General features: G+C 39.0%; 1 protein-coding gene across 4 annotated transcripts in view; it reads right to left on the bottom strand.

Moving 5' to 3' along the window:
• MCTP2 (multiple C2 and transmembrane domain containing 2) overlaps positions 1-15,003 on the bottom strand; it is a 101,069-nt gene that overhangs the window by 51,783 nt on the left and 34,283 nt on the right. For all 4 annotated transcript variants that reach the window (XM_086620644.1, XM_086620643.1, XM_086620642.1 and 1 more), the window contains exons 10-13: positions 10,922-11,108; positions 9,933-10,026; positions 6,083-6,185; positions 3,597-3,699 (exon numbers count right to left, since the gene is read on the bottom strand). In XM_086620644.1, the coding sequence (XP_086476770.1) occupies positions 3,597-3,699; positions 6,083-6,185; positions 9,933-10,026; positions 10,922-11,108 (487 nt within the window). The remainder of the gene's footprint in view (positions 1-3,596; positions 3,700-6,082; positions 6,186-9,932; positions 10,027-10,921; positions 11,109-15,003) is intronic.

Raw genomic sequence — 15,003 nt, forward strand, 5'->3', positions numbered from 1 at the left:
CAAAGGTTAAGCAAGCCAGACTCTATAGGTCACTTCTGGCAAGAGGGCAATCCACTTTGAATATCCCAGTAGCAATAATCTGTGTCTTTTCCGGTTTAAATTCCACTTCTGTGAATGTGGCTGAGCAGGGCTGTGTTTGAGATGAGGTATCTCATATGTGCTTTAGAGGAGCACAGTAGTTTGACATAAAGAAAGGCAGGAGAAAAAGAATACAATAGGTTGATTAACATGGAAAAGCTGAAGATAAAATGCAAGCAACCAACCATTTCTCTCACTCTATCCCCCACCTACTTACAAATAGAGAAAATTCCAAATTCAGTGTAATGGTATCAAAATCCATGTCTCTGCAGTGCATTATTAACAGAGCTGTACGAGAAATAAAGCAAATTGTGTATTCATTCAATATTGCTTCATCATGCCTATCAAACGAACATGTAGTTTTCAGCTTTATTCATTATCTGACACTTTAAAACTCTTCTCACACGGCCCAACTTTTTATGTTTCTTCTTTGGTGCCTGCAATAAGCCTAGAGCACAATCGAGGATGAATTTAAAGCATAAGTAATTTCACCACCTCTTAATTTTTTGTGCAGTAAGGATATTTGTGCGATAATGTGACGACGACGGTGTACGGATATTTGCAAAACGCCGGTGTAAGGCTCCTGAACACATTTAAACCAAAAATTCGTTGTCAAATTAAACATTTCATATCCCTCCTACATACACTTTATACAAGGCAATTTTTCATTAAGAAAAGAATCTAGTCATCCATGAACAATTCCTGAAGTAAACTTACTTCATGTGCTGACAGCTCACAAGTCAAACTTCGGCATTTTTAACAGGAGAAAAAAAAAAAAAAAGAAAATGCGCTTCTATTTTCCAAAGACAATTTAATGAAAGGCAAATATTAGGCCCGATTACCTAGAAAAATTAAACCTATATGATTTGCAAGGCTTCCTTGAGTCTTTAACTATTTTCCTCTTTCAGCATATTTATCTAAATGGTTCAAAGGATACATTCAAATCTATAGTCAAAATGACAACATACGTCGAAATTCCCATTTCAAGTAAAAGAGCTTAGAAAATTGCAGTTCTCTGTCTGAGCAGACTAAGTTAATAGGTGAAAAATGTTTTTTAATCAGAAGCAGAGATGAATCTATTTACACTAGATGTGACTGAAATAGGAGGCAGAGAAGTTTGGATGGAAAGGAAGAAGATCAGTTGGCAAGGCAAAGCATAAACAACTTTTATTTATTTTATTTTTTTTGTCTCAAACCTTGGACAAAAAACCTACGCTGAATAGTTTGGACATTACCACACACATGCACTCCCCTCCTCTGCCTTGTTACATACTTCCTAAGGGATACTTGACAAATGCCTATAAAATCAACAGAAAATCCAAATCTAACATCTTCTCACTGTGAGCCCACACAGCCTGCTGCCGATCATGCAGACCATTTGGCAAGCACTGGATCTGCAGGAGAGCAGCTGCTCCAGCCACTCTCTTCCAGTAACATCAGAGATATGAGGACTTGGGGAAAAATTAACGAAGTGATCAAAAATGGAATAAAAGATGTTAAGAGGTTTTTTCCTCCCTGTAAACATCGAATCATCCTCCATGCCCAACTGACTCGAATATTGTTCTAAAACTGGAGATATTGACAAATCAAGCCACTAAAATAGACAAACAATTAAAATGTCCCCAGCCTCAAAAAGAACTTGCAGTCCTAGCCACAGAAGGAGGATTGCAAAGGACACCACAGTGTGCGGGGCACCAAAAGCCTAGGACTTACTCCTCAGGTTCCATAGCTTAGGCCTTTCTTATTCCCCAAATTGCAGAGGTTCCCCCATTTTGGACTCCAGTATAACTTGGAAAGAGCACACGGCGGATGAAAACAAACACTTTTGTGAAGATATTCAGAAGTCACATTGCTTTTAATTCACATACAAAAGAAACACACTTATTTAGACAAAATAATAACAAAATAGAGCACGTTGGACTATTTCTTTACCACTATAAAGCATTCCTTAGGCTGGGATCATGTCCTCTAAGCCAGTTCGAGAGTTTTCTGGGCAGTTCATTATTTATTTGGTAACATCAAATATTTGCAGTTCCCCTCTCTGATCTTGATTGGTCTCTTATCTAATCTGTGCTGGCTCTGTGGGGCTTACACGGCCCACTTAGATCAGATGGGACCTTTGCTTTCCCTCTAGAAACCTCCCATTTCTCCAGACTCTGCCAGGACAGAGCCCCACCAACCCGTTACTGCAACACTGCCTCTCCTGCAGCAGCCCACCTCAAACTCCAAGACAAACTCTTGCCTTAACCACGACAGGTGTGTGCCAGCCTTTCCGCAGAGGTGAATATGCTTTCACAGAGATATTTCAAAACAGTACTGCAATTTTATACTCTATAATTTCAATCGAGATTCACCTACTCAAGAGCGCTAGTACCCACAGCATCACCCTGCACATTACCAAAAGCATCTCACTACTGCATGTATCACTTGAACCACGTCAGATAATGCAAGCATGAGTGTTTGTACAGGGCTTAACGCAGCACTCACTGCATAGATACCTGTCACACCCTCTCCGCTGTGTAGGGAACCTACTGCAAAACATCAATGCCTCAAAACTCAAGAAAATCCCCACGCTTACAGCTAAACATGTTTATACGACTCGAGTGATATGAGCACAAGAGTCCAGTGGCATTTCAAACCTCATCTGCTAATTGATTTAATAAAAGTCACAGCCTAGAAAGTTCTTCTCAAACTTTACTGCAGAAGTCAGCAAAATCTTCTGTGATACTGCACATACACATGGAGATGTTTACATCCTCTTCATCTGGTTTACGCACTCTACCACCAGCCTTGTTCCAAAATTAAATCAGTCGTACCAAACACAAAGCTGCTTTTCCCCCATTTCTCTATTAATGTCTTTTAATGACCCTTTTTTGTTCCCCTCTCTTTAGTTTGGCCTTTTCTGGCCATTTCTGAAAAAGCTTCAACTCTCCTTAATCTCCAGAGCAACCACTTTCCCCTGAGCTCGCTTTGTTTCCAGTTTTGATTTTATACTCCCATGGTAGCACTCGCTCTTCACATATTTGTTTACAGAACAAAAGCCACCAGTCTTTAAAAGCTCTACGGAGTAGAAAACACCCCTTTTAGGTAATTTTATTCAGCTGTGCCAATAACAACAGCTATCTCTAGTCAATCCTACTGTGATGTGCAATTACTTTCTTGGAGTAAAAAGAAGCAAGACGGAACAAAGACATGCTTAAAACGTTACCTTCAGAAGATGATGTGGAAACATACAGAACAACTCAATTATGTTTTCAGACCTACATGGTATATAGTACTGATGAAGTACAGACACTTCCACTATTTTCTTTCCAATCAACCAAACTTGTACTAAAATGGGTTGGCAATGCTCGTTACACTAAGGAGAACTATAAACATCGTCAACTGAGGCACATATAGATCACAAAGCCTGTTTATCTCTAAGCCTGTGTTGCTTTATGCTATGGGGAAAAGAAATGCAACTTGTTCCCAGCAAAACCATCAATGTTTGAGTGATATATGTGGCAAAGGTAACTTACAGACAGCAAAGGGATGGCAACTTTTCCAAGAAAATCAGGGGGTTTATCTCCATCTTCATCAAACACTGTCACTTCCAGAACATCATGAATATCTTTAATAGGGCTGGAACAAAAAGTGTAGACATTAAAAAAAATACATATATTCAATACACATGCATAGAGTCTCTGACAAAGATGTGAGAATACTGTTTTACTAATTAAGTTTGTATTACCTTGGAGTATAAAACTAGCATTTAATTAAATTCCAAAAAAAGGAATCAAATTATGGATATTCCCCAAGCTTTTCCCTCATGTTTCAGTCCCATAACTAGGTGAAGAAATTAACTATCAGACAGTAACACTTTTTCTGCATCAATATTGATGTTAACAGTGTAGAAGTCAGCTCTCCAACAGAGAAAGCTGGTGACTGGGAGAGGTCAAGGGCTGAATCCAAAACCAGGCTTCAGGACATTAAATAATCCAGGAAACAAAACTTATGTAACTTCATTTGACTTGAACAATTATCTCCCTTTTAAGGTACTAACAAAATCAACTACTTTAAAAAAAAACCTCCTATCAACCCTAATTAAAGGCCAAATGTACAATATTTTTGTTCCATTCAGTGCAAATGCTCTACTGATGTGGCAGCAAGCACTGGAGCCTAAGTATTTATGAGGTCATTAATAGATCAGAGTCTCATTTAAGAAAAGTTATGACTGCGTGCCTGAGAAAGCAGCAGTAAGTGGAAACAACTTAGGAGTTGCATTCATTATCTCCTCTTTTCCTTTTCCATGCGCAAGCGTTAAAGAAAGAGGTATGTGGTACAGTGTGTTTGTCATCCTGCCCAAAAGAAGGTTGTTTCAGAGCAGGTCTCTTCCCAGGACCTCTGTCTATGACACGGTGGAGTTGCTCCTCGCAGAGCAGAGTCCGAACCTAAAAGCCACCTGGTTATCTCTCCAACTAGCAGGCATAGCACCTTCTGTGATGTGACTCAGGCACTAGTGGCAGCCAAACAACCACGAAATGCACTGTTTTCAAGACATTATGGCTTTAAAATATATTGAAACCTGCCACTTCTGCAACCATACTTCCATATTCTTCTCCAAACCATTATAATTTTCCATATGCTATAGCTACCAGTGGCATAAAATATTAAAACCCCATAGTGACACACACAGGTAAGTGTGTTGCATAAAATCTAAATATGATGGGTAGGGCACTCTGGTGGTACTGAATACTCCAGCTGAAACGGATTCATCCACTCAAAACAATCCACTCTGCTCCAAAATAAATCTAAGTCATCAATAGTTTTTAAGGTGCTTAATTAATTTTTTTTTTAAATGGCCAAAAATCTAAGGAGGGACGCAAGAGCCTGACTGGCTCTGCAGATTTGGTTCTTGGACTAGCCATGCAACAGCAGTAACAAAGTCAGAGGTAGTCCCCAGCTGACCTTTCTGAGACTCACGGGAAGTTTAGACACAAACTTTCTTTCTAAATGAAAGAATTCTGGATTCTTATTACATCTATTTTGTCGGGTGTTCAGCCAACAAGACTCATCCACTGGCACAATCTCAGAATCAAAAGTGATGAGTGGAAGCTTCTTGCGAACAAAGTAAGAGAAAGGACTCCAAGAGACATGCATTCAGCTGCAGCCATGAATTAAACAGAAATCTGGCAAGGTACTTCTACCAAAGAGATCAGATACTTTTTATTATGTTTGCATCCAGCCCAGTATATATGAATGTTGCTTTTGCAAGAAGTCTATCATTCTCAAACTGTTCTTCAAGTGGACAGTTGCAAATGTCACAAATGCTCCATTGCCAGCCTTCGTGGTTGCCTTCCTTGCCACAGACTACTACTACTACTGTCTTGGAGACATTTGTCTCACTCAGCTATTCACAAAAACCTTTGTCAGCATAAAGCTAGGATAAAAGATTGTGCTGCCTAAAAGCAATACCTAAATTATCACTTTTGTTATTAATAAAGTCAGGAAAAAGAAGAATACTTTGATTTCCATAAAAATTTAAGCTTCTAATTTGAGGTAAGATATGTTTGACTAGATTAAATTAAAAAATACACCAGGAACAACATGAGCTCTAATTCTCTGCTTACTTACAAATTAAAGAAAACTACTACTGTGGTTCAATGAAACATATTTTATTTTAAATTAAGGAAAATGTACACGTGAGTATCTGGTCTCTACTTTCTGTTATATTATCTCTTGGATCCAGCTATGACTCCATTATGTCTAGTCATGATTCTTCCTATAAATATCACAGTAATTTTTCTTTTAATGACTTCTATTAATAAACTCCATGCAAGAACTAGTAAAAGGCAAAAAGCTTTAATTGAGTTATATTTGATATTTCTCCAACATCCTCTCTGACTATGAAAAAAACGACACGTCTTAAACTTGACCTTTATATTTTTCCCAAAGTCGATAGCTTTTATAGTTAAGCTGCTAACTGTTTGGTGTCGCAGCACGTTTTCAAAAGCAATCCACTTACAATGTGAAAACTTTATTCCACTCTGGATTGAGGTTCTTGTAAACAGTGTGTGTTTGAAGACTGTCATTTCCCAGCTCTAATACACAGAAAGGATCACTTTTACCTAGGGAAGGAACAGACAGAAAAAGAAAGGAAAAAAAAACACAGTTAAGTGGACCAGTTATTGTATTTAGCATGCATGCTCCTTCTTTGCAGTAGGGCTGAGGAAATGATTGGTCAAACAAAATTAGATCCATTAAGACAACTGCAAACTGCCTCATTCTGTTGGAATGACTTGCTAAATAAATATCTCCGATGCATCCATCAGTTCTGGAAACACTTACCTTACAACTGTTTCAGGTGGCTTCGCTCTAATACTTGCAGTCTGAGACTTTCAGCAAATCATCTCGAAGCCTTTACAGCAAGAAAAATCTGCTCACGTTAGCAACTACTCAGACAACCTTACGGAAGCAGTACCGTCATTCTGACCCAGGTAAGTGTCAGTGCTGCAGTTACACCTCTCTGTTTTATCCTCTGCTGTGGTCTTCTTCCATTGATTACAGGATTAAGCACCCACACCATGAGAAGAGGAGCACAGCACTGTCTGTATCAGCAACCTTTCTTCAATTAGTTCCATGTGAGCAAGTCCTTGAAGCTATGAAGACCCTACACAGTGCTGCAGTTTAAACAAAACCCAACATCAACTGGAGAACCCATGCGTGAACCAGGTATCGTACTTAAAGCAAACAAAACAAAACCCCCAAAATCAAACCACTCCCAGTCTCCTCTCAAAAAAAAGGATATAAATGCAGAACCTATTCTGGTGAAAACATGTTCACTAATGTAATTTTTCCATAACTGACGTCATATGAATTTGTAGCGTTCACAACTTATTGCAGCTCAGCAGTTTCCATCGTGAACGGAGTACCCTTTATTATCAGCATGTCTGGCTCAGTATCTGATTTAATCTCATCTTCAGTGTTCATGTGCAACTCAGCCAGAGACACTCCAGCCTAAGTTTTATGCAGGCAACTAATTATGTCAGCAATGCAGGGATTTAGCAGACAAACAAGATATTTAAGCAAAAGCTGTCTTTTTCTTAATCCTTATTTTTGGTATTATTAATGCAGAGCTCTTAAGGTTCTTACTCTGAGAAGTTCATAAACTAAACAGGAATCTTTTCAGTATGTAAACAGTGGGTATTAACTAGTCAATACTGGTAAAGTTTAAAGACCATGTGTATTACTGGAATCTATTTGTCTTCTCCTTTTCAGCTTACGCGCCCATTCTCTGATAAGTGTGGAAAATGCGTGTAGCCTTTCAGAGAAACTGCTTGAAATGCAAACTGGTATATGCCAAAAACAATCCCACTGTATAATTTGGTATTCTGAATGCTATTTTTTGGTCAGTGAGCAAATGCAGTGTTTGAGAAGAACTCTCATGCGTACACAGAAAACATCCAACAAAGCAGAAAAAGTCATTTTCACGTCAACAAAACTATTATCTAGGAATATAAAAGCATGGAAGGCTCAAACTGGGCTAGCTGTGGCTGAAGAGCTTCTACATGTTTGATATAGCTGTGTGGAAACTAGCCTAAAATTTATGTCAAATGGTAAAATATGGATTTTCAAAACACTGTTCAAAACCAAAGTAGATACTATGTTGTTTTCTGATAGCTATTATTATAGTAGGCTAAAATCTTACAATTAAAATCTATAAAGCCAACATATAATCAACTGACAACAGAAATCCCAATCACACCAAAATCCAATCTTTATTACGGGAATAAGTAATAAAGTATGAGCTGGCATTACACATGTCATCAGATGACTGGGCTGCAGAAGTTCACCCACCCAAGACTGATGGCTACTGTGGGACAGGACAAGGAGGAAACACTACCTGCTCTTCTATCAACCCTTGGAAATCTTTGTACCTCTTATTGTCTCTGTGACTTCCCCCTTATCAGACTTTTAGCTGGACTTTGAATTTACTTTTATCAATAACAATAAATCCGAGCAGTCTCCCTGGCAATGCAGGAAATACGGCACTGCTCTAGGAGGGCTCTATTATGGAAGCCCATAATTGCTGCACTAATCATTTATGAATGGCTCAGAACAGATAATTAATCTTCATGTCTCTCATTTCACGATCAGAAATTATGCTATTTATACCTAAAATGGCTGCATCCTTTTGCAATTTGGTGGGTCTATTACAGCATAATACTAGGATATTTTCAGCACTGCCATTGAAAAACAATTTGTCATTTGCTTCATGAATCAGGCTCAAAGCCTGGGTTATTTTGAATATAATGACAGACTGAGTAACCTTTTACTTAAGCAGAATTTCATTCTGCGCTATGCACAAGGAATGTGTGTCACATACTCTGTATGAAAAGTCTTTGAATCGCAGAATCAAGAACCTGCGTGTCTCTTCCAACGTTCATTATCCACCCACATGCTCCTGTTTAAGTATTGAGGGAAAGGGGGCCAAATCCAGCACTGATGCAACTGCATTAGCATCAGCGAAGTTTTCCAAAGGGTAGGTAACCTTCTGGGCCCAGCTCCTTCCCTGGACCCTGTCTATATTAGAGCCTCACGTATTTCTAGATAGCCCCAGCCTGCTGTTTGCCAAAGGTTCTGCTTTGCTGTGGTACAGTTCTTCATAAATTTGTTAGTAAGGTGCACTTACACTCCTAATTCCATATAGACTTCTACATGATGTCAATTTAGAAATGCATTTCTGTACAAGCTACCTTCCATTATTGACAGGTGTTTTGCTTGTTTTCAAATTGAATTCTTCAGTTCTTTAAAGTCCGGCTGCCAACAGTAATCCATCTTTTCCACAGCAGGGTTAAGCAGTGAATTGAAACTCAAATAGTATCATGATTAATGTTAGTCTTTCTCCTTTGGTCTTTATTTTAGGAGCAACATTCTCACGTTACAATGTCTTCACGAATACTAGGGAATGGGGCAAGAGTGTTTTCTCTCTAGCATCTTTCCTGCCTTTATCAACAAGTTATCTTAAAAAAATGACTATGTCAGCAAATATATAACACGCAATGCTGTGTCTGTGAATTATGAGCTGCTGCGACATACAGAGGGGAATTAAAAGGTCTCCGGAATCCTGTAGAAGATGATAATAAAAATAATAATATCCAGGCAGTCGCTACAGAGAAGTATCAATTCCCTAGACCTTCCCTAGAGAAACAATATGAAGTTGTATTTTTAAAAGGTGTTCGCATCCATTGCTGTCAGGACCAAGTACAATTTGAGGTACAGCTCGATGGAACATCTGTCCTTTTCTCGGAGTAAGAGTACCAAAAAGATCACCTCAAATCAGACTCGAACAAGCTGTAAGAGAAACCATCACACTCACATCCCCATCGCTGGCAAGCTTTCTTTTTCGGGTGACAGCCTACAGTGCCACCCAAACCCACGTACTCAGCACCATGTCTGATGCCTCCAAAATCTTTCAGTCTCATTCATGAACTCAAGGCAACCAATAAAAGATGGAGAGGTTGCTTTGCAGGCACCATTACTTTATATAGTGTAATGTAAGCCATATTTTTTACATGGTCCTGTTGGAAAATACAACAGTACACCATGCTAAGGTATTGGTCATACCAGTCAGATCTAAAGGGAAAAAATCATATCTCCAATATCTCCATCCAGTGGCCCTTCCCACATACTTTTGGGAGTCAAAACCGTCTGGTGTCTCAGTTCCCCGAGGCAGGTTTCACCACTGGAGAAATGATGAGAAGATGTACTTTTCCTAGATCAGCTGGCAGCACTGCACAAAGTCTAAGTAGCACTCAATATATTATGGCACAATATATTATGGTATCATATGCTGGAAAGTAGAAATAAAATACCTGCAAAATCTGCTGCCAATAGGTCCACTGCCTTCAAAACTTTGACTTGTAAAAAGCCAATGTCCTTTATGTCTTGAAAGGAATTCTTTATACACTGCAAGGAGGAAAGCATAAAGATATATTTTGTTTGCAATTCAGTAAGAAGCAGAAAACACTGAACTACTAAATGAACTACATTTTTATATTCATCGCTATTTCTGCGGTGTTTCGGTTCAGCAGCTGATGTTCCCATAAGTACAGCTCTCCACTATCCCAGTCTCGCTGTGTCATGACCCTGAGGTTCACAACGTCTCAAGCTACCTGCTCCTAAGGAAATCCTCCATTCACTTAAGTTACACGTTAAGTTTATGGTGGAGACTGAAAGGAGCCCTGCGTGTCTATGCAAGTATCTGCCAGATAAACCAAAAATGGGACATAAGTAGACCTGGAGAAGCACCATGGGTCAAGATTCAGCACACTCAACTGCGAGTGAAGAATCTGTCCACAAAAGTAAATTTGACTTTTGTTGTTCAGAATCCTCATGTCTCTGTCTCACATCCTGTTTTAGAGAGATCCACATTTATCCCTTCTTGCCCAGCTTTTGAGGATTGAGGCGTGGAAGCCGTCATATGGCTGTTGGAACGTCTTCCAACAGTCGAAAGTCCAAAACACATCCTTCCCAAAAGAAGAAAGCAAGCTAAGTATACTATGATCTCTCCATGATATTCATCAGCGTGTCTCATTCCCCATGATAATCTCTTAATACAATTTAAGTTTGCAAAGAAAAATATTAGTTTAAAACTCAACAAATACAAGCAGCCAAATTGCTTAGGTCTATCTGCCCCGTCAATCTCCTTGTCATTCTAAACATAATAACTCTTCTGCAAAATAGTTTTCTCTGGTAAGAGACATGTTATTATGCCTGGACAAATTTTTTCCCTTTTTTTTCCCCCCACTGTAATTTTGACTACTTCCATAACTAAAGGAGAAAAAAAAAAATGCAAACTCACATAGCGCTGTGAAATCCGTTGCCTTTCACTGGGGTCTCCCAAAGGGCAGACACACAGATCAGAGATAGACACTCCTGTACATGGGGCAACAGCAATCAACATTAGCAGGGACCCCGGGTGTTTTTCCAGAGGCAGCTGTAAGCAATGGGTCTGCTTCGTCGGTAAGGCAGTAACGTCAACTTGGCACCTAGAATGACATGGCCACGGGTTAATAAGAAAAAGGAGCTGGAAAAAAACAAAAAGCATAATTTATATTGATTTCAGTAGCAAGCAGGCACCAAAACTTATTGCTTGTTCAGGACGGAAAGAACGCAAGAAAAAGCATCTCAAAATTAAACATGGGAAACCAATTAGCCAGTTTCTATTGCGTTTGCTGTCAGTGTTGCTTTCTGGTTCACCTATGGGTAAGCAGAGGGAACGGGTTTGGGCTGCAAGTACAGTAGGAAAACTTAACTCTGGCCTGCCTCACTTCCCCTCTAAAATCCCTTAGTGCTCTGCGATGGATTTGAAACACAATTTTATTTCACCTGGGGGAAAAGAAAAGGGGCGAACGCAAAATTTAAAACATTAGCCTAAAATAGATTAGTTTCTTTAAAGTCACATACTCGATTTTATGCTACATTATACTGTATGCCCCAATCTCTTTTACAAGCCTTACTAGAGCGACATTTTCAGTGTGCTGTTATATTTCCCAAAGGGAAGGATTGTCTTAAAAACTCTCCCCCCACCCCCTGCACATAATATGTATCATTAACCCGATACTTCCTCCAAAAATAAAAATAAACAGCAAAAAAAGAGAAACATCCATAAAGAGGCAATAATAAAAGATGAGTATGGGCTAAAGCAGAGAGAGATCACTAGACAGCCAGTTACACGTGGAGGGAGCGGTTAAATCCAACAGAAAGCCTAATCACTCGGCTCGGCTAAATGCCTTCTATTTAGAAGACCAGTAAATGGAGTGGAACTTTTTTGCACCTCCGTGGGGCTTGGCTTTCAAGAACAGGCTGAACAAAAGTTACAGATGAAAAAAGAGGGGGGAAAAAAAAAAAAATTAAGCGAGGAGAAGCTTTGTTGCCACAGTGCAAGGGGAGGCACATTTCTCAAAAGGGACGGCGAGCGGATGATGGAGAGCGAGAGCTTTCGCTCCGCTTAATGCCTGCCGACAAGTTTTTATTTAAACTAAACTTGTTAAGGTGTTGCCTTAATAGGCTAAAATTCCACAGGGTTCCCCCAGGTGGGTTTCTTCTGGGTAAATGGTGCATGTAGTGTTCCTGATTGATCCCATTCCAGCAGTAGAGCTGGAGCAGTTTATACCCATCTGCTATAAATTGCATGCTTTCCGCTTCTTAACAACCTATTTTCTGCGAATGCTAAGAGGGGCGAGGAAAAAAAAAAAAATTCCAAAACATTTCAGCCTGAAAACCCAACAAACTACATTATGAAGTAAAAGTCATTGCTGTGATGAGTTTGTAAATCATCCAGTGGCTCCATGTATTAAAACACAGTTCTTTGTATAAGCTTCTTCTGACGAGAATCAGTGAGGATGACTGCCTCGAGCGTGCTTTTTGCTATTCACCACACTGAACATACAACAGGTTGCAAGTTTACTCTTATTAACTGCTTTCAAGTGCTTTGAAAGAGAAAGAAAATAAACTAGGATGAGTACCAACACTGTTCAGCGTGTAGGCTGCCTCTCAACACAATTTCAAAGTGTGAGAGGTCACATTTAAAGCTCATTGCTATGCCTAGACTCTTCAGAAAGATATGACAAGAGAAGATACAGCAGAAAAAAAAAAAAAAAACAACAAACAACAAAAAAAAAGGGCAAGCATTTGAGAAAAAGAGCTTATCACTTCCACACTGGAGGTCAACATCACCCTGGCTGCATTAACACAGTTGCTTCTCAGACCGCAGCAGTTTTCTTGATACTTTAGGTATCAGTGCAAAAGGGGGAATGTATCCTTATCTTGGGTTTTATTTTTTTCTCTTACAGATGAAGACACTGAACCAAGGAGAAGGGAAAACTCAGGGTCACCCAGCTGGTCTCTGGTTCAGCTGGCAATAGAGGCCATGTCTCCCACATCAGCATTTCATACACCACCCACTCAACACAGTCCACAACTGGGAAAAGCGGTATTTGCTTTTTAATGTCAACTTTCCGTGGAGTTAAGAGAGAAAAGACAACTCATTCAGACAACAGCACATCTCCCACCAATAGATAACCTCAGAAATCTCTCATATCTCAAAGGCAAAGTTAAATGTAATTCTAGCCTGTTTTGGCAAATTGGAATCGTTTCTCTTATTAAAAGAATTTCATTAGCCAAAGGTCAAAGAAAAGACCGAGTATAAGGGTGTGGGGGTAGGAGGGATGCACATGTGGAGGGGAAAACAGCAGGAGGTGGAGTAGAAGCATTTCTTCCTCAAATCATGTCTGATTTCCGTGCAAACTAACTTCTTTAAAACATCTGTGTTCACTCAAGGTGATGGTATGCCTCTATTTTCTTTTGAGGAACTGCAAAGAAAATCCACATTTGCACTTGCAAACAACAAAAGGCTTAGGAAAAAAAGACAATCAGTTTTATTTAGGTTATACGACAGAATTGATCAGACTGCAAAGCATGCAGCTTGATAAAACAATTAGATATCCAATTTACTCTATAAATTCAACAGTTTCCACACAAACACCTCTACATTATTAAAACAAGTCTAATGATTTCCTTACTACTTCCCCCGTCCTTCTGACATAGGAACTCTTCCCCTCCTTCTTTCTCAGGTTTCTATCTGCAAGACCTTATTACAGATAATTATTTCACAGCAAAGTGGTACAAAACTACAGTGATGGGCACAGCGTAAAACTAACAGAGGCAATCCTCTTTTTGCTCAAAAGTTGCCTGATCTAAAGGCAAAGAGCAAAACTCTCAGATTATTTGTACTTTAGGTGATGCAAATGATCTCCTGAGTTAAATTCTCAACATAGCAATCCTATCCCAGAATAAGACAGCTCTGCTTGTTGTCATCTTTTGCTACATTACCTATTAAATTCAGCTATAAACTTTCACATACACGGCTACAGGCATGATCTATAGGGGATACAGTTCTGTAAGTTAAAAGCACGTTGTGCACACAACCGTATCACTTTTTTTAAAAAAACACAATTAATTAAATGCTTTCTTTCCTCCTCCTGATCAGTATTGAGGTCTACACCTCTATATTAACCTCTAGTCTTGTAGAGGATTACACTACAGCTGTCGCTTTCATTTAAGACTATTTTACAGCCCTCATCTTCAGCTGCTGAACTTTTTTTTCCCCCTTTTTTATTTATTTTGCAGAGAAATATTACTTGAGAACACTACACTGTAAATCTGTGGTTAAACTGTATGTTTAACTCTTTCAGAGAATCAAATGTTAAGATTTCACTAAAAGGTGCTGATAAGCTTAACCTCTTACTAGTAATCATGGAGTTGTATTTTATTACTCAGTCCACAGTTCATCAAATTATGGCAAGTGTCCTTAAACATTTAAATAAATCTGAAAAAAATCTGTACACAACATTGCCATTTTTTCCCCCTGTAGAATTCTTGAAAGTCCTTCACAAAAGAGGTCAGAGTCATTGCAAAATACAGTAAGGTGCATCTATGATTAATATTTGGAAAGGAATTTCAAATGCCAGAGGTGTCAATTAATAAGGGTCTTATTCTGACTTATTGTACAGATAAATTTTGGTTGTCTGATTCTTCCTATAGCTTGGTGAAATTTAAATGAAAGGTTTGGACGCAGCCATAGTAGATTTTCCTGCTCCATCCCAATAGCACAGCCTTTAAAATAAGGATTGTTTCTTGTTGCAAAGACACTGTTTCTTGGAGGCATTCATCAAAGATATTGGATGCACTCCAATCTCATAGCTCATGGTCTTAAGTCTAGCAGTTTTTGTAAAAATCCCTTTTTTGAGGTAAACACGTGAAGAAAAAAATCCCAACTTCTTGCAGCATCTCTTTTTCAAAACATATCCCTTAACGCAGAAACACTCTTTAACAACTTGGCATAAACAATTTAACTCTGCCCGGACAAATCCTGCACACATT

This window comes from Tauraco erythrolophus, chromosome 14 (genome assembly GCF_009769465.1).
Source record: "Tauraco erythrolophus isolate bTauEry1 chromosome 14, bTauEry1.pri, whole genome shotgun sequence".
NCBI lineage: Eukaryota > Metazoa > Chordata > Aves > Musophagiformes > Musophagidae > Tauraco > Tauraco erythrolophus.